The sequence below is a fragment of the Canariomyces notabilis genome, assembly GCF_033297395.1.
Source record: "Canariomyces notabilis strain CBS 508.74 unplaced genomic scaffold N656scaffold_47, whole genome shotgun sequence".
Classification (NCBI taxonomy): Eukaryota; Fungi; Ascomycota; class Sordariomycetes; order Sordariales; family Chaetomiaceae; genus Canariomyces; species Canariomyces notabilis.
The window spans coordinates 46,115-68,739 of record NW_027041869.1 but is presented as its reverse complement, the minus strand read 5'-3'; the positions used below and the strand labels follow the sequence as shown (position 1 = coordinate 68,739).

General features: G+C 54.9%; 11 protein-coding genes across 11 annotated transcripts; 7 read left to right on the top strand and 4 right to left on the bottom strand.

Annotated features, from left to right (window-relative positions):
- Positions 1-176: 176 nt before the first annotated feature.
- N656DRAFT_849605 (uncharacterized protein) lies at positions 177-1,875 on the bottom strand. The gene is made up of 5 exons (XM_064819355.1): positions 1,399-1,875; positions 1,214-1,318; positions 928-1,152; positions 713-855; positions 177-643 (listed from the first exon to the last, which is right to left on the bottom strand). The coding sequence occupies exons 1-5, from the start codon at positions 1,615-1,617 to the stop codon at positions 214-216; spliced, it is 1,122 nt and encodes a 373-aa protein (XP_064664809.1). The 5' UTR covers positions 1,618-1,875; the 3' UTR covers positions 177-213.
- A 567-nt stretch (positions 1,876-2,442) lies between these two features.
- N656DRAFT_793327 (amino acid transporter) lies at positions 2,443-4,124 on the top strand (the record flags this gene model as incomplete). The annotated part of the gene is made up of 3 exons (XM_064817154.1): positions 2,443-2,743; positions 2,809-3,602; positions 3,660-4,124. 3 exons carry the CDS (start codon positions 2,443-2,445, stop codon positions 4,122-4,124), a joined length of 1,560 nt encoding a protein of 519 aa, XP_064664808.1.
- Positions 4,125-5,721: 1,597 nt separating this feature from the next.
- On the top strand, positions 5,722-7,179 carry N656DRAFT_849603 (uncharacterized protein). Its single transcript, XM_064819354.1, has 4 exons — positions 5,722-6,050; positions 6,112-6,228; positions 6,300-6,515; positions 6,593-7,179. The coding sequence occupies exons 1-4, from the start codon at positions 5,816-5,818 to the stop codon at positions 6,817-6,819; spliced, it is 795 nt and encodes a 264-aa protein (XP_064664807.1). The 5' UTR covers positions 5,722-5,815; the 3' UTR covers positions 6,820-7,179.
- A 605-nt stretch (positions 7,180-7,784) lies between these two features.
- On the top strand, positions 7,785-9,359 carry N656DRAFT_519641 (proline-specific peptidase). The gene is made up of 2 exons (XM_064809943.1): positions 7,785-8,587; positions 8,659-9,359. The coding sequence occupies exons 1-2, from the start codon at positions 7,911-7,913 to the stop codon at positions 8,912-8,914; spliced, it is 933 nt and encodes a 310-aa protein (XP_064664806.1). The 5' UTR covers positions 7,785-7,910; the 3' UTR covers positions 8,915-9,359.
- A 301-nt stretch (positions 9,360-9,660) lies between these two features.
- Positions 9,661-10,426, top strand: N656DRAFT_785528 (uncharacterized protein). Its single transcript, XM_064816413.1, has one exon. It carries the CDS (start codon positions 9,684-9,686, stop codon positions 10,059-10,061), a length of 378 nt encoding a protein of 125 aa, XP_064664805.1. The 5' UTR covers positions 9,661-9,683; the 3' UTR covers positions 10,062-10,426.
- Positions 10,354-11,844, top strand: N656DRAFT_519643 (uncharacterized protein). The gene is made up of 2 exons (XM_064809944.1): positions 10,354-10,541; positions 10,787-11,844. Exons 1-2 carry the CDS (start codon positions 10,501-10,503, stop codon positions 11,814-11,816), a joined length of 1,071 nt encoding a protein of 356 aa, XP_064664804.1. The 5' UTR covers positions 10,354-10,500; the 3' UTR covers positions 11,817-11,844.
- Positions 11,845-12,328: 484 nt separating this feature from the next.
- N656DRAFT_802864 (cytochrome P450) lies at positions 12,329-14,106 on the bottom strand (the record flags this gene model as incomplete). Its single annotated transcript, XM_064818294.1, has 3 exons — positions 12,329-13,262; positions 13,322-13,771; positions 13,835-14,106. 3 exons carry the CDS (start codon positions 14,104-14,106, stop codon positions 12,329-12,331), a joined length of 1,656 nt encoding a protein of 551 aa, XP_064664803.1.
- Positions 14,107-14,939: 833 nt separating this feature from the next.
- On the top strand, positions 14,940-16,728 carry N656DRAFT_840531 (mitochondrial carrier; the record flags this gene model as incomplete). The annotated part of the gene is made up of 2 exons (XM_064818948.1): positions 14,940-14,967; positions 15,061-16,728. The coding sequence occupies 2 exons, from the start codon at positions 14,940-14,942 to the stop codon at positions 16,503-16,505; spliced, it is 1,473 nt and encodes a 490-aa protein (XP_064664802.1). The 3' UTR covers positions 16,506-16,728.
- A 1,371-nt stretch (positions 16,729-18,099) lies between these two features.
- Positions 18,100-18,935, top strand: N656DRAFT_785524 (uncharacterized protein). The gene has a single exon (XM_064816412.1). It carries the CDS (start codon positions 18,213-18,215, stop codon positions 18,885-18,887), a length of 675 nt encoding a protein of 224 aa, XP_064664801.1. The 5' UTR covers positions 18,100-18,212; the 3' UTR covers positions 18,888-18,935.
- Positions 18,936-18,947: 12 nt separating this feature from the next.
- Positions 18,948-20,663, bottom strand: N656DRAFT_840529 (cytochrome P450; the record flags this gene model as incomplete). Its single annotated transcript, XM_064818947.1, has 4 exons — positions 20,562-20,663; positions 20,127-20,508; positions 19,216-20,015; positions 18,948-19,133 (listed from the first exon to the last, which is right to left on the bottom strand). The coding sequence occupies exons 1-4, from the start codon at positions 20,616-20,618 to the stop codon at positions 18,948-18,950; spliced, it is 1,425 nt and encodes a 474-aa protein (XP_064664800.1). The 5' UTR covers positions 20,619-20,663.
- A 233-nt stretch (positions 20,664-20,896) lies between these two features.
- N656DRAFT_785522 (uncharacterized protein) lies at positions 20,897-22,439 on the bottom strand. The gene is made up of 2 exons (XM_064816411.1): positions 22,317-22,439; positions 20,897-22,235 (listed from the first exon to the last, which is right to left on the bottom strand). The coding sequence occupies exons 1-2, from the start codon at positions 22,408-22,410 to the stop codon at positions 21,301-21,303; spliced, it is 1,029 nt and encodes a 342-aa protein (XP_064664799.1). The 5' UTR covers positions 22,411-22,439; the 3' UTR covers positions 20,897-21,300.
- Between the last annotated feature and the right edge of the window lie 186 nt (positions 22,440-22,625).

The following is a 22,625-nucleotide window of genomic DNA, read 5'->3' as shown; positions in this document are numbered from 1 at the left end:
CCCCCCCCCTGCTAGGTATTCTACGAGCTCCAGGACGGCTGGTATCACAGAAAGGACTGGCCGGTTCCGACCAGGATGGCTGAATGGGCTTGGTTGTTCGAAACCAACAGTGTAAGTACCTAGAAGGTAGTACAATAGTACAGTACAGCATTAAGAGCAGTATCAAGATTTGACAACTGAACAAACACCACCAATCCCTGCTAGATCCAGTCCTCATGCACCATTACCACTCCCACTCGGCTCCGGCCGCGTAGGACTCGTCTTCCCATCCTGGATCGGCAAGCTGCCCGAGCTTACGGCGTAACCCGTGGTGATCTTGATGTAATTCCGGCGACTCGGAGTGTCAGAGCCTGCCACCGAATGGATAGTTGCCGTGGCTGCTCCTCCAGTGCCACGGGACTTGTTGGAAAACTTGGACATGCCGAGCCGGGAGGATGACATTCTCGACTCGATGTTGTCAGCCCACATGAGCCCGCTCCGGAGCGAGTTCATCAGGGGCCAAAAGTAGACCAGACAGGTTGCCGAGACGGAGGCGAACTGGACGAGTTGCACGCTGAGATAGTATGGGAATGCTCGCAGGGTGAAGTCGGCTTCGAATAGGCGAGGGAGGTAGATGAGTTGGAAAACGGTCGGGATGATGACTCTGAGGGGGAAATTATATGTCAGTGAGAAAGAGCATCGAGTAGGGGTCAGGGGCTTGCCAATGACATACAATGCACGTGAAGCGAAGAACATGAGGACGGTCGCCCGGGACTTGAGGGATAAGTTGAGAGGATAGATCATGACCACCGGGAGAGCCACGAGAGCGGCGTCGGTCAGGATATTGGCGATGCTTTGATACTCCAAGAACGCACGCTGCCAAACTTGTAAGCCGCCAGCACATCAGAACATGGTAGACGCTTGCACCAGTGCAATAGGGGTACTCACCAAGTTAAAGCACTGCTCAGTCTTTGCAAGCCAAGGGAGCTGCCCCCCACACCGCAGAGCTGAGCCAAGGAGCGCTGAGAGCGTCCAGAGCACAACGACTGAGCCTAACAAATACACCATGCGTCTATGCATCCTGTCTGGAGAGAGGGTAAGGAGACATGCGCAGAGGGTGAGCTTGCCGCATCCGAGGCTGAGGATGAAGAGCAGATCGCCCGCGTACGCCGCCTTTCAGAGCACGTCAGCAAGAACATGCAGGGACTTGATGGAGGTTAAGGTAGGGACCTACACGCATTCCCGCTGTCAACTCGTCGGCTGATATGTCCGCAAGTGTTCTACCAAAGATCCCGCCTTCGGGGATGATGACCGTCACAGATTGCCCGAGACTCAAAAGCTTTCGCGCTCGCGCGTGTAAGTGTCTCTCTGACTTCAATGATGAAGGTACCTAAGGACTGAAGTGTGGCCGAGACATACATATGCAGACAAGGCCAAAGCCTCCTCAACGCCCAACACATTGTTTGAGCGCAGAAAGAACCTCGTGAGAAGCCGGAAACAGAACATCAGCGTGGTAAGTCCGAGTAGAAGCCATGTTGACATCTGAAGGATTGGGTTGAGGTTGGTCTCTGTCACGATATGTTCTCCTGGCTCAAAGAAGCCATCCTCGGCTGACGATCGGTTGATCAGGAACGCCATGTTGAAGGTGATGGTGGCAAGGACATTGCTCAGGAAGAGGGCAACACCTGAAGATGCGATTTTGTACAGACTATTTCCTGTGGCTTGGTGACGATGGTGGGCGAATTTAGGGGGATCAAGTGTCAGACTTCATTTTGACAGCCCAGTGATAAGGGGGTGTAAACGATCATGAAGCGGACCGGTTGCGAAGCAAGTTACCTAGGTAGGTCACCTCAGGTTTCAATCCAGACCTTCCTGTTGCATCTGCCGAGCCACGAGATATTCAACGGCTGTCTCATTACTACCCACCATACTGGTCGATAAGAGTTGAAGTGGACTAAATGTCGGATACAAAGAGCTTCGGGTAATCATCAGCTGCGAGCTGCTATGCCGCAACCCTCCAATATCGCCGCCATGCTGTGGTGTAACATGCTGCACCCGTGGTATAGGCTTCAATCCGGTTACCAATGCCTAAGCTGGAAAGCACCGCGACCCGCTGATTCGCTGCGAGTCGTCGATGCTTCCCATCTTCAGATCGGCCTGGCCGCTTTGAGATCAAGGGCTGGGACCTGGCTATTGCAGTGCTTCAGGCCTTCACACTGAGCTTCTGTTTCTCTGATTTATCCATTAGATGTCGAATGTGACCTGACATGTCCACTCAACTTCCACTCGCTTCTTTTTATTTCTGCATCTACCTTGCCTTAAGTACTGGTGGTTAGTTTCTAGTAGTAATTCCCACTTACACGCTCCTTTCACCAGCGGTTGGCCGCGGTCCATCCCCAGAGACAAACCATGTCCAAAGATCAGGTCGTGCCGTGGAACGCTACGACTTTGTCAGTGACGGCCATGGCAACTGAGAGCAAAGCCGAACCATCCAAGCTCGACTCGTTGAACGATGACGCCTACCTCCAACGACTGGGCAAACGGCCGGTCCTCAACCGCAGCTTTGGCTTCATGTCCATGTTGGGCTTCTCGTGCTCAGCTCTGCTGTCATGGGAAGGCGTGCTGGTCACCTCGGTGCCCGGGCTCTTGAACGGCGGCCCAGCGGGTGTGATATACGGGTTCCTGATCAGTTGGATCGGCACCATATCTGTCTACGCTGTGCTGGCAGAACTTGCTTCCATGGCCCCAACCACCGGCGGACAGTGTAGGTCACCCCCTTTCCATTACTGACGCTCTAAGTCTAAGAAGAGATGCTGATGCTTTCGTCAGATCACTGGGTGGGCATGCTGGCACCTAAGTCCTGCAGAAATTTCCTCGTCTACCTAACCGCCTGGCTTACAACCACGGCGTGGCAAGCTATCGCCGTTTCGACCGGATACATCACGGCGACCTTGCTACAGGGCATCGTTGTGCTAGCTCAGCCATCCTATGTCCCAGAACCCTGGCACACGGTGCTCATTCTGTGGGCGGCCATGCTGTTTGCCGTTATCATGAACTCGACCACGAGCCAAGCGCTGGCCAGATTCGAAGGCCTCATCCTCGTTCTCCACCTGGCGGGCTTCTTCGGGGTGCTGGTGCCGCTGGTGTACTTTGCGCCGCATAACGATGCGCAAACCGTCTTCACGTCGTTCATCAACGCCGGAGGCTGGTCGCCACAGGCCTTGTCCTTCCTCATTGGCTTCCCTACGGTAGCTACCTCCCTCGTGGGTGCGGACTGTGCCGTGCACATGTCGGAGGAGATCCAGTCGGCCGCTCTTGTTGTGCCCCGGGCACTGATGTTTACCATCTTTCTCAACGGCCTGTTTGCCTTTGGCATGATTATTGGTCTCATGTTCTGCCTGACCGATTTGGAATCGGCCCTGGGAGCGGCAACGACCATGTTCTACCCCTTTTTGCAGATCTTTTATTCGGCTGTTGGCTCGACCACGGGCGCCTGTCTCATGGCTGGGGTCATTCTAGTCTTGGCTGTTGCTAGCAGTGTGAGCGTCTATGCTTCGGCTTCACGCATGCTGTGGTCGTTCTCGCGCGATAAAGGCCTACCGTTTCACAGACAGCTTGTCAAGGTACGTGTCACTCCATGTCATGTTTTGTCAGTCTTGTCCTTTGCTTACAACCAGCAGCTTTCTCGCAATTCTCTCCCCGTCGTTGCCATTGTCACCACCTTGGTGATAACCATGCTGCTCTCGCTCATCGCCCTCGGATCGGCGGTAGCCCTTAGCGCTCTGCTGTCCCTGATCATTTCAGCATTGTATTCTTCCTATCTTTTGGTATGCTGTTTGCTTCTCTGGTGTCGTATTACTGGCAAGATCCAGTCTCACATCAGCGGCTCCGATGTTACAGAGCTTGGCTTTCTTACTTGGGGGGTATGGAGAATCCCTGAGCCGTTGGGGACTATGAACAACATCTTCGCAATCCTCTACACTGTTTTCCTCCTATTCTGGTCATTCTGGCCGCAGACCAACCCTACAACCCCTGAGACGGCGAATTGGAGCATCCTAGTCTTCGGCTCAGTGGTCATCTTCAGTATCTTCTGGTATATTGTGCGGGCTCGGCATCATTTCAAAGGTCCTATCAAGGAGGCTTGACCCCCTGAATCGGCCCCTGAATGTGGCGGAAAGAAGCTGCGAATCGGCCCCTCGAAGGCTGCAAGTCTTAATCAGCTATCTAGGCATGTAGAATACTACGTCTGTGAAGATATCGGTTGAATCCGATCAGTCTTCAGTCTGTCTTCACTATAGCTCGTATGGCACGTGGCACAAGATACCTAAAGTACCTACATGTAGCATCCATGCTGTCAACCATGCAGTTCACATCGCATAGTCACGAACAACTTCAGATGGTAGATTTCCACGGACTGGTATATGTTGATCTCGCACACCTACATCACATTAAGCGGCCTACACTCTGAGTCGTTGAGCGATCCACACGAGTAAGAAAGATCCACTCCAGTTTCACTGCAGCACGCCAATCTTTCACCACAAAGATGCCGCCTAGGACAGTCTTGATAATTCTTCCAAGTTGACACCTTTCCTTTCCGAGCTAGCCTGAAGTGCCTTAACGATCATTCATGATAACGTCGCCAGTTGAGTCTATCGTTGACGCCCCAACAGAGGCCTCCTCGGGTGGAAGCATAATCACAGCATTGTCTCCGCGAGGCGGATGCATGACGATGGTGTTTGACCCAACGATGGCATCGTTAACCTCATCGACCGGGGCCATCACCACGGTATTTTCACCACGGCTGTCTGGTAGGCATAAGCACATATCCGTACCCCAAGACCTGGAACTACGATTAGGATATGGGTACTTGGATGGGAAGGACTCACAAAGCTTGGCAGGGGCTGCCATAACCGCTGAGCCAAGAATGGCCAAGGCCAGAAGTTTGGAAAGCATGGCGGTGGCACGTAGACCGGTTTGGCCGAGGGGAAGATATGTGTAAGGTAATCTCTTTGCACCCAGGCGAGCAATGAGTGGCTTGAGTGGAAACGCTATTGTAAAACGTGACCGCGACTTGGAGCATCGGCCGGTCTTATATGTTACTTGTCCCTTCTATTAAACCTGCTCCGAAGGAGCGGCAAGAGGTCGTATGGGTGGTGTTCCCTTTCAAGTCCCGAACCTTGTCCCCTAACCGAAACACTTGGAACCATTTGTTTATGGGACGAAGGGTTGATGCCGTCTGGTAGGGAGCCCCATATGGCAACGATACGACACCGTTGGTGCTCCCCCGTCTTGGCTTGATCGTGGCTTCGATTCACCCGTCGAATACCTGCCAGAAAGGGAAATAATACGGCAGAACCCAGATGCGTGAGGCTGAATGGCTGGTGCGGTAACCGATCAAAGGGACACAGGAGAGACGTCTTCAATCCTACCACACCATACGGGCGCCCGACGAATGCAGAGATATCTGCCAGCGAGTAGCAGCGAGTCTCGTTGTTGACTGGAAGCAAGATACCTACCTAGGTACTCGGAACACCCTGTCTCCGAGTGGTCCAGTAGCTGTGCTACCTCAGGTTATGCCCATCCATGGTTCAACGGCCGATGCAATATATTCGCAGAGCGGTGTTGTTGCTCCTATCATCCGGCGATCGCTAAATTGACTCGGTGTGCAGCACTTGTTGCAACCCCTTTGTCTTGGCCAACAGCCCGCCTGGAGAAACGGGGTGAAAGACTAAACTCGGCTACCTCTGCGACCAGACTCACTGGGACATTGATATCAGTGAACGGATTTCCTCGAGAAACTCGCGTTGGGCTCCTAGCGTAGCAGCTTACCTTAGCCATGGACAAACGTCTGCATGACGACCCTGAAGAACGCCTGCTCGACGGCAGTGTTGAATTTCATGACTGCAACCAATGCCGTCAACGGCCAGACAATAGACGGGTGAGCGAGAATGCCATCAGACTTGCAATCGTCTCGTTGTTGGTCTACATCGCCGCAGTCTTGACCTTTCTGGTTGCTTCGAAGCAGCATGGCGGCCAACAAACCCCAAGCGACGCTCCCAGCTCGCACTCTGGTATGTTGCAGTGGTTGGAGACATATTGATTCGAGGTGAACTAAAAGCTAATAATCAAAAGTGCTGCCCAAGGATGTCGTGCAGTACGAAGATAGGCCCGAGTGGGAAGAGCTGAAGCACCCATGGAGCTTAGAGCCCTCAGATGAATTAGACATGGCCTGGAAAGACTTGCTCTATGGTAAGTGGGATTTTCCCTGTGGATGGATCCCGAGAGGGGAGCATATCATTGAAACGCAGCCCGCCTTGAAGCCATAAACATCCGCATCACACCCAGCGAACTAGACGAGCTCGGAGAGAACAAAACCAACCGCGTCCAGGTCAACGGCGGCGACTACGCCGGCGTACTCGGCGTATATCACCACCTGCATTGCCTCAACAATCTCCGCCGGCTCATCCACTGGGACTACTACGGGCCGCGACTTGCCAACACGAAGCACCCTGAGGGATTTGCCAAGGAGCATTCAAGTGCGTCTCCCATATGACACTGTGCCCGAGTCCATGACTGCACCAGTGATCCTGCTACTAACCGATGTCCCACCTAGACCACTGCATCGACGCCATGCGCCAGACGCTCCTATGCCACGCCAATACGGCTATTTACACGGTCGAGTATACGGGCAACCCCCGGTCGCCCGTCGGCAGGGACTTGAAGTCGCGCGCCGTAACAAAGTGCGTCAACTGGGATGCCCTCAACGGCTGGGCACGCCAGAGAGCACTTGTACCCGGGCAGTACTCGTATATCCTACGACCGACGAATCAAGCTGGCTGAGTACGGTACTGGTGTAATATGGAGTCCGTGAAAGGGAGAATGGTGTAAAAAGGGGTAACTAATATGTTATTGCCCCTTTTTCTTGTTGACCCATCAAGTCGTTTAGGCTCTTACTTATTGCTACTAGCACTGAGTACGCAACCTGCCCCGTAGCAGTTGATGATGGATCAGGGAAAATTGAGCGTGATCTCAGCTGGATTCGACGAATGAAGAGTACGAGTATGCCAGTCCCGGTACTGAGAATTGAAGTGTGTACTGGTACATAGGTACCTGATTCAGCTGATCTGGTGCTGGTGCTGTCAGTTACCCATAACCAGGCGCTTTCAATGCCGGTAGCATTCAGTAAGAGACGGATATACCAGGCTCACTGGACCCTCACTCGGTGCACACACGAGCAACCTAGACTGGACATGAAGCAGGTCCATCCAGACGTTATCAGTCAATATCATTACCCGGCTAATAGTATTAATGCATTATTACTCTGCATATACGTGGTTCTTTCTTTGCCGTGTCCGGACCGAGCTCACAAGATAGGTTCTTGAAGAAGGTAGGTTGAGGGCAGGGCCTACATGTACGCAGCGCAACTTCATAAGGGCTTTGCTTCCAATACGTAAGCCAGTCAGAACATTTCGCCGAATGCAATCTACCTTATCCTTACCGTGTTTGCTGCACTGCATCGGTTGATTCTACCCTTTCTGAATGGGACCAGACATTGGTCAAAGAGGTAGTAACAAGCTCCGATGCATGCACCATGCGATGGAACTTGAACCCTCCTCCGCCAGGGTCGTATCATATGCGAGAAGGGCCAACAGTCAGCTACTGCAAACAATTTAGATAACGGCGAAGCTTGATCCCTGAGCCAAGGCCCGTTGTGTTCTATGCTGCATGAGGGGAGAGCGCAATTTGGGCAACGGCTGACTCGACTCTACCCCTTCACACCGGGAATCGCAGTGGGTTTATCGACTTGCAGCAGGACATCTCGCTGCCGAATTGTAACTTCTCTAGCAGTAGCCCTTCTTTCCACGCCTATTCAGTCTCTTGACCGAACATCTACATAGGTAGTCCCGAATTTGAACGACTATTGATCATCAATGGATACGCTACCGGGTCCCGTAACCGGCGAAGTCGAGTTCGACGCTCCCGGCGCGGGCAAGCGCTGCAAGACGTGGTACAAGATCGTGGGCAGCCTAGAGTCCGCGTCATCCCCGCCGCTGATCGCCCTGCATGGCGGCCCCGGCGCCGGCCACGAGTACCTGTCGTCGCTCACCCATCTCTACGCAAAATACAGCATTCCCCTCATCTTCTACGACCAGATCGGCTGCGGGCACTCGACCCACTTGCAAGAGAAGCTGAACGACATGTCATTCTGGACCGTCGATCTGTTTGTGAAAGAACTGGACAACCTGATCGACCATCTGAAGCTGCGAGAGAAGGGCTTCTATCTCTTGGGCCAAAGCTGGGGTGGTATCCTCTGCGGTACCTACGCCTCGCGCCAACCCAAGGGACTGCGCAAAGCCATAATCTCGAGCGGGCCGGCGAGTTTGCCCCTCTATGTCCAGGGCGTGCAGAACCTCCTCGCCGAGTTGCCTCCCGATGTCCGTAGGACGTTGGAAGACTGCGATCGGCGTGGAGACCATGAGAGCGAGGAGTTTGAAAAGGCCTCGGCTGTCTTTTACAGTCGACACGTCTGCCGCCTCGATCCATACCCGGAAGATATCCAGGCTGCGTTCAAGAATCTCAAGGAGGATCCCACCGCGTATCTGACCATGTGAGTACAACATATGAACAACTTGCCTTCCATCGGTTTCATGTTGGCTGACATGCCATGGGCGTGCACAGGCAAGGACCGTCCGAGTTTGTCATTGTCGGATCTCTCAAAGACTGGGAGGGCTGGCAAGATGCGCACAACATCAGCGTGGAAACTCTGCTCGTCAATGGTCGCTACGACGAAGTCACAGACCTCTCCATGGCCCCATGGTTCAAGTGCATTCCCAAGGTCAAGTGGGTTACGTTTGCGAACTCCAGCCATATGCCTCACTATGAGGAGCGGGAGCGGTTCATCCAGGTCTGCGGTGACTTTCTCTCCGGAATGTAATTAAAGCCGTGATTTCAGTACGTACGAGTATGGAAGAGGCACATCCATGATATCTGCCCGACCAAAATGGGTACCTGATCCAGTCAGATGCTCTTCTCGACGATCTGATGGCAATGATCTGCTGTTGCAGTACTCGGTGCCTGCAGGCCAACATCAAGTCACAAACTCATCCGCCTGGACCCCAGAAATAGTCACTGACCTGCCCAATAAGGGGCCAATGATCCGTTTGTCATCAACCCTGGATTGACAGTCAGAACTGTCGATCAGCCGCAACGCCACGAAGGACCCGTCATCTTGGTGTAGTAGTTGTTAGTAAAAGGCACCCAATTTTTACTCGGCCTTTGGAACGAGAGCGACTTGATCTACGCTGAATCACCCATCATGGAGCAATGCACAGTGTATACACACGACTTCTTAGTGTCAAAAATATTCGACACGTACGTCAGACGGTGAAGACTGTCCGATGATTACGATGGCTGGCGGAGTATCTTAAGAGTTTGGGCGCATCGAGGATGTCACCGGTGCGACAGCCGCTGGGCATAAAAAGGGGAAGTTTGGCACTCGAGAGTCTTTGATCTTGCATAGCTCAGGAACCGGCTTCTTCTTCCTCGTTTCTACCTAAGGTACCTTGAGCATACAGCCCCTACTCTAGTAGTAAGTGGCACCAAACACACTCAAGGAACATGAACAGGGGGTTTCCCCGGTTGCTAGACAAACGATTAACAACAGCCTTTCTAACTAAGTAGCACCAACCCAACCGCCCTTCACCATGCGCTTTGCCAGTGTCCTCCCAGCTACGCTCGCCTTATTCCTCGCCGCCAACGGTGCGCTGGCTGCCCCTGGCGAGGAGGGTAGAACCCCCGGCGAGCAGGTTGCTGCTGCGGTTGAGCTAGTGGCGGCCAGATCCGAGGCAGGCGCGGAACCGCTCGAGAAGCGCCAGTGCAATGCCAACGGATGCAGGTGCGACAGCCGCGGCCGCCAGTTCCGGTCCTGCGGCAACTGCGTCTGGACAGACACGGGATCGTGGGTCATCACGGCCAAGCGCGACCTGACGCACGTCTACGAGTGCGCCCCTGACGGCGGCTGCTGTGACTATGGGTTTGCCAACGACTGTGGTGGGACGGATGCTAGATGCTACTTGCAGTGAGCAAACATGGGAGATTCTTGGGGGGTGATGGGGTTCTGTCTTTTTCGACCCTTGCAACATGGGAACATGAGACCGGACTGGATGGCTGGTACAATCTGCGGAAGGCGATGTACAACATGGAAGGGGATGTCGGGTGTCACTCATTGTTTATTAGTCCACGTACAATCTCTTATGGGCTGTGTAGGATGTACTACATACCAGGGAAGGGGAATCTCTACCATCACTGACAGCATTACAAGTCACCCTGACATTTCCTGACATTTAAGTCTGGTACAGGCGAACCGAAGGCAGCAGTAATGACAGACATTATATTAACATCATGGCCCACGGCGCGGGGGGGTGCCTAGCCGCGCTCATCATGCTCTACTGCAGATGGTGCCAGTGCTATTTCATCTAGCCTGCACCAGAGTGTAACATAAGATCAGGGAATTATAATGTTATGTTGGCAGTGATGGCAGAGGGCTCCTCTCTCACTGCTAGGTAAGCACCATTCCATGTCAGACCGTCAGACCAAGCTGCTTCAGTCATGAGCCACGTACGCCCCTATATCCGTCTTACACCCACGTGCGGCATGCAGTTGGAAACCAACCAACAACATGCGACAGCATTACTTACCCCGTATGATATTGACCGGGCGGAGTACCTAAGCTGAAGCGGCGCTTCCTATGGCATCCACAAGCCAGGTTTGTCGTGATCTTTAGACTCGAAGCTCACAAACCTCTCAGGATACCTTACCCACCCGCTATCAACCGCATTTCAGGACAGGCCATAGTCCATACAAGCCCCAGGCCTCAATCACAAGTCACAATGGGCGGGGGTCCAACGAGTCCATTCGACCTCCGCTCGCTGCTCACCCCTGAGTTCCTCGCATCTCTCGTCCGGGCCCGGTTGCCGTACGATCCGCGCACCCCGATGGACTTCTCCGAATTTGGGCGTTCCATCTTCCTCACCGACCCCATCAGCCCCTCCGTCAAAACCACCATCTGGCGCGTCCTTAAAAAGCTCAGCACCATCGGCCTGGAACACATGCCCGACCTGACCCTGTACCTCCCCGCGCCCACAGACCCGGCCTACCCAGAACAAACCCTCGGCCTGCTGCTACTCCTCGACCACTTCCCGCGGCTCATGTTCCGCGGCGTAGACCAGCGCTGGACCTACGGCTACTTCAGCCATCTCTCGCGACGGGTCGCACGGGCGTGGCATGCACTTCCCCCCGCGCAACGGCCAGACAGCTGGGCGCGATGGCAGCAGATGGGGGCAGGATTGGATTACTGGATTGCAGTGCGCTTTTGGATGGGCACCCCCTTTGTGCACTCGGAGCGGGCAGAGGACCAGGAGGTTGCACTGCTGTTTACCGAGGAGACGCGGGCCGCTGTGGAAATGGTGTCGGGCATGACGGATCCGTACCGTGCTGAGAGGGGCCAGATATTGGCAGATCTGTATGGTTTTCCGAGGGTGTACAAGGCTGGGCCGCCGCAGGGGGATGGGGTGACGAGGGAAGGGTGGACGTTTTGGATGGGCATGTTGATGGATGTGCATAAGCCGATGATTGATCGGTTTGGGAGGTATCCGTATTTGAATAGCATGCTAGCAAGAGAGGGGACGCCGGAGGAGGAGGTTTGGGTAGCAAAGACGGAGCATTTTGGGGAGGCCGATGAGGAGACGAAGAGGAGGATTCAGGAGGATGTGAAGCATGGCCGGTGGACGCCGCTTGGAGAAGGGTCACACGGTCAAAGGATTCATGTTCTGAGTTGAACGGGGACTGAATCACTTGCAGTTAAACTACTTCATTGGGACCCAAAGTTCTGGGGTTACAAGCATGGTAGATGTAGGTACTTTACTAGTCTACATGCTGGGACTTTGGAGGGAGGCCATTGATGCCAACTTGCTGGCTTATGCCTACACATATCTCCACCTCTCGTTCTCTGAGATGTATACCTACTTAGTAGGTACCTAGATAGCAGATGAACCATGCTCGGAGTTCTAATTATGTACCTAAGTCCTCCTACCTTTGACTGTGCAGGTTTCACGATACCCCTGAATATAATAAACACAGACTATCCCTTTTGCTGTGGGTCGCAAATCCATGACCCCTGTATCTGCCATTTTCACTAGAGGAATTTGCCCTAACCATCAGTAAACGGGCTAAGTTAATTACCCCTAGGCTGCTTCCAAGTGCCTTGACCCCCCCCCCCCCCCCCCCCTCCGGTACTTCCATCCCTGTGATAACCGGGTAGGAGGAGGTGCTGACAGCCTCGAACGACCCCCTACAGCTCCTCAGCAACCAATGCCGACTCCTCGTCTCCGCCGAAGGAGACCACCCACTTCCGTGCCGCCACTGGCCGCGGCCTCAGCTCAATCTGAAAATCATAATCCGGCTGCTCAACCGCCTCAGCCTGCGACGAGTTTGCTGCAGTAGACAGCACCCACTTCCCACCATCACCCACCCTTACAATGTCAAACCGCAACAGCAACATAGCCGTAAACAGCAGGATCTCAGTCGTCGCAAAGTGCCTGCCCGGACACAGCGTCGTGCCACCCCCAAAGCCGCGAAACGCATTCGGATTGGGCAGGGGCTCGCCGGGCTTGCGGATAAACCGGCGATGGTCAAACTCGTCCGCGTTGTCGCCCCATGCCTCCTTCGACCGATGCTGCACCCGCGCCGGCACCATGACCAGCCCGCCCTTCTTGAGCAGGTACTTGCCATCGAGCACATGGTTCTCACTCACCACGCGGACAGAGTTCACCATGCCATGGATGCGCAGCACCTCCTGAAAAGTCGACGCCAGCGTCGGACAACCCTCCTTGATCGCCGCGGCGCTAATCGTGCGCACCTCGTCTCCGTTTCCCTTTAGTAGTGTTTCAAGTGTCACCGTCCGCTCTACCTCCTCCCGACATTCCCGTAGGACGGTCGGGTCCGAAAAGACGTGGTAGATGGTCCAGAACGCCGTGGGGATAGTGTTGGCGACCAGGGCGAAGAGGTTACCGTTATGAAACCGCGCAACGTCGGCGGGGGTAATGCTCCAGCTGGCAAATTGCTCCGTCCATCGCTGGATGTACACGGAACCCTGCTTGTAGTGACCCGCATCGTGATATCGCAGGAAGGCGTTGGCCAGCCTGTTCCGTGCCGCGATGGCGCCGCCAAAGACCCATTGCGGCAGCAGGTTTACGGTCAGAAACATGATGGCAGGGTGATATTTCCTGTTTTCGTGAGTTAGGGGGGAAGATGACTACGGGCGAGAGGAGGAACGGTGACTTACAGCCAGTCTGCTTCGTTGGCGGGATCCCGGAGAGGGTTGTGCGGGCCGTAGACGCTGTCGGTCGTAGCCATCATGATCTCGTGGCGGATCCATTCGTACATGTCGACCCTCTTGGACCCGTGAGCGGCGATTGAATCGAGTGATTTCGAGAGGGTCCCCAGTGCGTTGCGGCTCAGATTGTCGAGAGCGGGTCCCTTGGACAGGGCCGGATGGATGGCTTTGATAAAGGCGTGCATAAAGCCATTCTCGGTAACCATGTCCTCTCGGATGATGTTGACGGCTTCCTTGCTACCTCCCATGGCAACCTCTGACGCCCAAGCCGTGACGGGCGGGAAGAGGAGAGTGCGCCATTGCCGTTGCACGGCGGGGATGAGGCTGGTGGAGTTGACCATGTAAACCCGGAGGCCGGGGAGGCGCAGGGTGTAGGTGGGCAGGCTAGGGTACTTGTCTCTGTGTCGGGTAACGATTGGTATCAGGTTTGTGCGTGGCCACCGATAAGGGGGTTGGACATACCTCATGTAAACGTAGAAATCCAAGCTTCGTCTCACTATGCCGACGATCGGGCTCAGGAACGGGACCGCGGTTAACACAAGGGGCGGTTCGTTGGCATCCTGAGTAAACTGTAGCAGCGCCCAGAAGAAGACGTAGGTTGCGGCGAGCCCGCCGACAGTGGTTGCTAGGAGAGAGTGCTCGGCTGCAAAGCGGGAGACGACATTGTCGGCCACAAGCGGCCCTGCAGTGGTGTTTGAACCTTGAAGTGCTTGGACAATACCGGCGTAGTCCATGGTATACAGCATTTGAAAGAGCTGACGATTGTGCACGATTCACAGTGTCGGATTGCCGGATACATTGAGATTGAAGGCAGCCGATGCGGTACTCCGTACAGGAGGAAATGAAAACCGCTCGATAGAAGTAGCTGCCTGATCCCCTGCTCGAGCTGATCCTGGCTTAGCCTAGATCCTGCGATCCTTCTGCACGCTCGCTTCACCAACCGATGGGGATGACTCGATCGGGAGCCTCAGCCCTCTAATGATTCCACTAGATTTTCAGATGTACAATACATTACCATTGGCCATCTCCCTTCCATAGGTAATTACTGTATCGGAAGAATTAACATTCAACAACACGTCGACCTGGGAAAGAGGCGGCCGCTCCTCGGAGTCGTGTTCCACAACGGCATTGCACGAGCCCCAAGCCGATGGAGGCCATGGGGCCGTTGGACCAATTTGCAACCTCGCTTGGCAGTGACCATGGTCACACTCTTGTCGGTAGAATCTCAGCCCAGAGATACCAGGTGAGATTTTGTGTCGTTGGAACAAGCTTCGAGCTTTTCCGTTGTTCGAAATTTCAAGTGGGTACAATGGAGATCCAGTTGAGCAGCTGAAAGACAGGCCGACTGGCCGAGCCGGGCCGATACCGTGACACCGGGTAAATTCCGGCGGAAGGGCACCTTGCTGCCTGCCGCGCAAACCCTTACTAAGCTGGGTCAAGTCACCGCTCAGGGCAACCACGACCTCTCCACTAAAATGCATCACATAACCGGCCAAAGTTAGATGAGCAAGCTACAGTATGACAGAAGAAAAGCAAAGGAAGTAGCAGCACAGAATGTGTCCCCACAATGTCACAGCCCAATTCCCATTCCCCAGGTGACGGCTGCATTCACAAATCATACCAATCCTCAGAACCCGCAGCGTCAGCCTCATCCTCAGCTCAAACCCCAGATGCAACTGCGAGTTTAGCCCCGGACTACTCAAGTCTATACCCCGGCCTCCTGCCTGCACTCCCCGATGGAACGTCCCTCCAACCGCCAGACAAACCGCCCAGCAGCAACGCCGCAACGGGCGCATCAGCCGCTGGTGTGCGCGCCCTCACTTCGCAAGCAGTCGCCTTCTACTTCCGCGCACCCGTCAAGGCCTTCTTCCGCACGCGCGTCGACTACCTCGCGTATGCACGGGCCCTGCAAGAGCAGGAACTCAAATTCTTACAGCAGCAGCAGCGAGCCTTGACTCGGCCCACCTTATCATCATCATCGCCGGCCCCCTCTGCCGGCAATGGCATAACCACCAGGCTCAGCTGGTTGCGCGCCCGGCTGCGGGGTACCACTCCCGGCGTGCTAGCCTCGGCCGTGCGGCACTACGGCTGGCGCATTTTGCCCGATCAGGTGCTCCCGCCACTGGTGGCCAATGTGGGCGTCGGCGCCGTGCTGTACACGAGCTACCTGCAGGTGTTGGCGCGGCTGCATCCCGAGAGCGGGCGCGCCAGCAAGCGAGTGTATCCACCTCCGGGGCCGGCCGAGACCTTCGCCGCAGGCTTTTTCGCGGGGGCTGTACAAAGCGTCGTCGCCGCCCCGCTGGACGCTGTGCAGGCTAGATATGACTTCCTTGGCGGTAGTGTGGCGGGGATGAGGAAGGGGAGTGGGAATCCGGTTAAGACCGATGGGAATGGGCATGTGGTGGTGGAGAGGCCCAGGAGTGTCTGGGCTTTTACCGCCGAGAAGCTGAGGGAGATTGGGGTGAGGGGCGTGTTTGCCGGATGGGGACTGTCGTTCCTCAAGGACAGCATGGGCAGCGCCGTCTTCTTCAGCGTGTTCGAGTACCTCAAGGCGCAGGGGTACTACGGCTTCGTGAGGTGGTATTACGGGGCGCTCAACGAGGATACAATTCTGCTGTTATCACGGAAGCGGCCGGTGACTTCGGCGGAGGGCGCCGACGAGCCAAGACGAAGCATGCCGACCGTCATACGCCCGCACTACGCCATGGAACCGGCTTTCCTCCTTCTTGCTGGCATGGGCGCCTCCATCGCCCAGCAGGCCGTGCTTCACCCGCTATCCCACGTCCAGTCTGAGCATTGGGAGAGACTTGAAGGGCTCGACGCGCAGGCCCGAAAGATCAGACGGCATGTCAGGGCTGCAGATAGTGCACAGAGATCGATGTGGAGGTGGCGTATGCTCAGGGCGTACCGCGACGCCTACCGAATAACATGGTCTGAGTGCGTCGCAGAGGCCAAAGCCGCAGGCCTCACCATGCGCCAGTGGTTGTACCGTGGTTTTTGGTGGAACACGATCCGGCAAATCCCCTCTACTAGCGCAGGGCTCATCATATTTGAGCTGGTTAGAAGGAAGTACGGCCTCAATGATGATCAAGTGCGGATTAGTCGGGACGGCTACGACATTTTGTTGAATTAGAGGCGAGCAGCATGGCCTTAGCCTGGGGGCCGAAATTTGTCTTGAACTCTTGATCCTGCTCTCCACTCGGCCTCATCTGCTCCGTACAGGCACAACATTCAATCTCACTACTTCAATTGCTGCATGCGGACAGCATGCCAATCCCTGAGGGAGGTGACTCTTGTACAGTATACAGTAACAACTACCTACCTTACTTAAATAACAAAGCCGAGTCCAACACAGCCGAGTGTAACACAGCTGAGTTTAACACAGCCAAGTTTAACAAAGCCGAGTCTAACAAAGCCGAGTGTTATCGGGCCCTTTCTTTGGTCAACACGACAAGCGGACACAGTCAGATAGTTAGAACATTTAGACTGACATGTGACTCACTGCTGGCGTCCAATTGCCTACTTAAACCCCTTCACCTCGCCCTTTTGACATGCTCGTTCTCCACGAAGAAGACGAGGCCACTGGGGGAGACGCGCCACTGGAGAAGATGACGCCACTGGAGAGAAAAGAGACCCAGTAGCCAGTCCACCCAGCAGGCCACCAAGTCGAGTTCCGAGTCAGCGTGTTGCGTGGAGAGAGAGGGCTGACGGAATTCGACTTGGTGTTCTGCTGGGTGGAGTGGCTACTGGGTCTCTTTCTCTCCAGTGGCGTCATCTTCTCCAGTGGCCTCGTCTTCTCCAGTGACCTCGTCTTCTTCTTTTTTCACTGTGATCATGGCCTTGCGTTGTGACATGGAGAAGAAACCGTGCCTGGTTGCAGATTTTGGACTATAACCAACCGTCCGAGTATTAACCAAGACTTAAGACACCTATAAACACATAAGAACGCAATCTAGGAACTCAGGAAAACTCTCGCCGTAAATGGTCGACCAGACAGAACCGTTGCCCACCCAACTGGACCCCTTGGCCCCCTGTTGCTGTTACAAGAATGGATGCTACTGCGAGGAGCCGGTCGCCTTCCTGGGCGATATCTGCGACCCCTGCTGCGTGAAATGCCTGGGGTTAGGGGATTACTAGGTACCAGGTAGCGAACGGCTATGTCATTCTCAGGGGTGGTAAGTCGGCAAAACAAATGGTGCAACAGGTGCCAACGAATGCTATGTTGCAGACGGCCGAGCCGGATACATCCGGCTGGTTGGAGCCTGGACGGGGAACAGAGCATGAGGCCCCTGAATCAGGGGTAGGGTACGGTACCCCAATTGGCTGGGGTTGTCCTACATCAACTAACCAAACTACTGAGTTGTTGCACTTGCATCAAGTGCTCAAACTTGGACCGATAGGGGATAGGGCTAATGAATCCATGGACGACGTTGTGGCAGATGTTGCTTGTGTACCTAGGTAGTAGGTACCTATTTAAGCCGAATGCACTTCTAGAGAAGATTAGGGCTGCGGGTGAGACGGACCGGGCGTGTTCAATGTTCGTAGTGCCAGTGTTGGGCAAGGAACCCGGCTAAAACCCTGGAAAACCGCACACGTCTGCCCTATGGGCTTGCTGAGCGAAGTTTCCTGAGACACGAGTTGTCTGGATCTTGCAGTGCTCGGCCCTGCCAGTTACTAATGCGTTTCACACTAGGGTAGGTACTACCTACCTACCTACCTTTAACTACATGTATGGATTTATGAAAGAGTTAAACCTCTCCGAGTCGCTTGCTGACGATCGTTTGTATCACTATTGTGCTTTCTCAACCTCCAATGCTTAAATCAGCCAAGCTCTGCTGTTATGATGCCTTCTCAAAGCGAGCATCAACCATTTCTCCCTAAAGACGCCACGTCCAAGGAGTCGGATCTCGCGCATACGCATCGGTCGGCGCGTAGTGCTATTCTGTCCAACTCTCTCGTCTTCGTTTTCACTTCTCTGCTCTGGCTCATAGTGGTCACATTCGCGTTGCGTGCTTCCGAAAACAAGTCGGAGAGCACTGGCATTGATCATGGCCACCGACATAATGTAACAACCAACGCCAAACTCTTGACATGTGGCAACTCGACCGCAGAGGCGCGGGACCTGGGCTGCAAGTACGACGTTTTCCTCAACAACTGGGTGCCACCGCCATGCTACGATGAGGAATGGATTGCCGAGTACCTGGAAGATAACAGCTGGAGCGCCTATGCCGACGAGAATCTCACCCAGCAATTAGAACTCGAACAGATGGAGGATAGGGACTTTTACTATACGTCGTTCCGAGACCACATCAACCACTGCGCGACCATGTGGAATAAGCAATTCTGGGCGCTCTATGAGGAGCGGATGGCACTTGACACGGTCATTGTTAATCCTGCTCATACGGAGCATTGCGCCCAGTTCCTCAGGGATGCCTCGGAGGTGAATGCAAACCAAGCAACCAAGACAAATGTGGGCTTCGCGGGCTGTTGGATCCGAGCTAGGATCTACCAATAAATGTTAACTACCTACCTAACCTACTGTATCTTGTCCAGGCTGTATGGTATCTCTAGAACCTCAGACAACCCTCTTCCTAAACTGCACCTCGGGCCCTTTTCTCAGCGAAATATAGGCGTCCACCAGCTGGAACTGCCCTGGGTCACTGGCGCCCCACCCGAGTTTAGGACTGCCTCCCCCAAACGTAGACCCCGGGGCCCTCCTCACGTCCAGCCGGTGCAGCGTTCGTGCGACAGTAATCATGATCTCGGTCATGGCCAGATTTTTGCCAACACAGCTTCCCGGACCCCGTCAAGAAAGGGTGAAAGCCCGCTCGCATACGCGCGACTGTCTCTTTGGTCACGCCGGCAGACTCGTCGACGATCCATCGCTCCGGCCGGAACACCTCGGCATCCCCAAACACGTTGCTGTTGCGCGAGCTAACCCACGGTACCGTGGCCACGACGGTTCCTTCCGGATAGTACTCTCCCTTGATTAGAATGCCGCCGCGAAGCACCTCGCGCGGGAGCTCGCAGGGCCCGGACGGGGTGAGGCGCATTCCTTCGTCGATGAACGCTCTGAGGTACTCGCAGCCGAGCAGCTTTGGCCCGTGGACGATTTCGTCCGTCGAGGCGAACGTCGTGCGTATCTCGTCCACAAGCTTTTGCAGTCGGCGGGGATCGCCAGTGAGGTAAAAGAAGATGCCAGACAGACTGACGGCTGTGGTATCGAACCCGGCTATGATGAGGAGGCTGGACTCGGCTCGTAGGTCGTCCTCCTGGTAGACGGGCAACCCCGTATCGGGATCACGGGCGTTGGCCAGGAAGTAGAACATGTCCTGGCGCCGCTCGTGCTCGGGCAGGGACGCTTGTTTCTCCTGCAGGGCGATCCGGGAGGTAACGCTGCTATGGACAAAGTCGTTGTAGTGCCGGACGTTGGGCGGAGCGATAAGCTCAAAGAGCCGGTTGAGACCACGGGGCTTGAGCCAGACCAGGAGATTGAGAAATGGGGAGCGGCACATGGGATAGTAGAATTTCATGTACTCGGCAATGAAGTGCGGGACCGCCTTCAACGGGTTCTCTCCCGGCTCCTTGATGTCGAACGACCTACCAAAGCAAAGATCACCCATTATGTCGAAGACAAGTGTATCTAGCCTTTCCGATAGGTCGACGGGAGCGGTTCAGGCTCCTGTCTCCTCCTCTCCAATCAGGAGCTCGTTCCATCTGTCAACGTGTTTGATGATGAAGCTTGAGGCGGCACGGAGCGACTTCTCGGTGAAGCAGAGATTCAGCAGCTTGCGCCTGCCGGCATGCTCTGCAACGTCAATGGTATTTAATGTAGTGTTTTCGCGGCTGTTTCTCTTGAGGGCTGTATAGAAATGGCTCCTTCGCACATTGGACTTCATGCCGTAGATGTCGGCGTAGGCTTCGGGGTCACAGAACAGAACCGTGTTAGGGTTCGGGCGGATCCTATCGCCGTAGATCTGGAATTGCTGCCAAAGCCAGATGTGCCTCGTGCCGCGAATAGCATGTAGCCATGACGGAATACCACTTGCTCTTGCCCAGAAAGGTCCCGGAATGTGGGCTAAAGGGTGAAAGTAGAGATTGTAGATCGCCTTCGCGATAAGCTGAAGTAAGGCGCCCTTGTTAGTAGTAACTCTGCTGCTGTCCAGCGATTGGGATCAACTGGACGTACCAAGCTGAGGCCGAGCGCGGCGAGGGCAATGAGCCAATTGGTGAAATTCAGGGGCATATTCTCAACTCAGATCTCGTCTTGCGGGGGCGAAAAGTGAAATCGTGGACGGACGTGAGGCTTTACGGCAAAGATTCCTATACAACACACATGCAATGCAACACAGCACACATCCAACAGAGTGTGACATTCCACGCTTCATTCCAAAGCAAACTGGCAGGGCTCCGTCGGCCGCCACAGACATTTGCCTGGCTTATCCTGAGTCCCAGGGAAGTGTGCCTGGTTGCCGTTGGCCGTTCCCATACCGAATTTTCTAGATCAGATGCAGTCAGGAATTAAGCCCCTTTAGAGTTTAGACTCGGCATCGAACGGCACTATGCTACATGTCGAGGCCCTCATGTCCTTACCAGCCGAAGATTTGGTCAAAATTCACCAAGTCTAATGATACCTTCCAAGTTATTAAGGGCACCGTCAATCCCATCATCCGTTTTATAGGCTTCTTTCTACCCGACACGACCGACCTTGAGTCTGACCCGATCTATCCCAGCATGGACACGCAGGGTAGGACGCTGCTGTAGTCCATTGTGCGCCTACTCATCTGCTCCGAGGTGTTGTTTTCCCGGCACTCGGCCGCTGATTCGGCAAATATCCAACTTCCTGGCCGCTCAGAATTCCAATCAATCCATCCCTTCATCCGTGCAACAGCGTTATGATTGGAGAAGGGAAACTGTCGGTTACCGACTCAAAGCACAGCCTTGCCGTCCATCTTCCCCTCCCGTCCACCACGGAACTTTCTCTGCGCCTCCAGCACCAAAATAAGCTGCTGCGCCGTGCAGACCAGCTCCATCCTCTCGTTACAGATGGTGATGTCCAAGTCCATCCGGCCCGCTTCCAGCATCTTGGTCACAGTCCGCGTAAAGATCCACTCTAGACCCTGAGGCGGAAGCTTCCTCTTAAACTCAATGTCCAAAGTAACCGTGGCGTTGTACGTCTCCGCTTTGACCGCCTCGGCCAAGGAGGCGGTAACCTCAGCCGGCACACCAGGAAATTCCTCTTCCCAGCGTTCCAGCTTCTTAAGAAACCCGTGTGCATCGTACAACCCCCCATTGCGCATGAGCGTGTCCGACATGGACGGGATCACGTCCGTCATGAGCGCCAGGTAAGTCGCGTCCATGCGCTCGTGCTTGTGGGCGGGCGTGAAGCCGTACCAGGCGTCGTGGATGCCGTCGACGGGGAACCTTCCGCGCGGGTTGAGCACGAGCATGTGGCCCGTAAAGCCGAGGACCTCTCCCGACATGCGTGCGGTAAGCCAGTTCGGGTCAGGCCTGCGCGCGGAGACACACCCCCTGAAATCGGGGCTGGGTTTGGGCGCAGGGAGGAGTGTCCAGGCGGTCGGGACGGTCGGCCCGAGCACCTTGTCGAAGTTGGTGGATGTGGCAAGGGCAAGGACCTTGAGCTGGCCATTCTGCGAGAGCTGTAGTTGCAGGGTGCTGGTTGCGGCTCCAGTTCGAAGTACCGAAACCGTGATGGTGCTCTGGCTTCGCCCACATTGGCGGAGGAACTCGAGGTGCAGTTTTAGGATGTCGGGCTGGTTCCGCCTTGCTAGCTCGGGATCTGTTATGAGATGAGTTGTGGCCGTGTGGTGAATAGCTGCAGCCACACAACCTCCATGAAGCGCTGTGCGAGGTCAGCGCAGAGTCCCGAGCCCTGCCCAGACACAAGAACCGACAGAGTCAGTAAATGAAATTGGAAGCGTACTCGCACCAAGAGTCCAGTCGACATGCCAAGATACTGTATAAGTATTGGCTGATACTTGCTGGAGATCAATCTGCCGTTTCAGAATGCTCGCCATGTTCACGAGAAGACGAGACTGTAGAGAGGTAAGAGAAGTTGGAGAGCATGGTTACGGTAATATAGCATCGGCAGTGGTCAACGGTTGCCCGTTGGTTCCAAGAGTGGCCCCGCCGCCCCTGAATGCAATGCTCAAGCCAACAGGCATGTGGGGTGAGGTTCTCGCCGCCGAATCTGGCTGGGTGATGCCGCTAGAGTTGGCCCGTTGAGTGCATA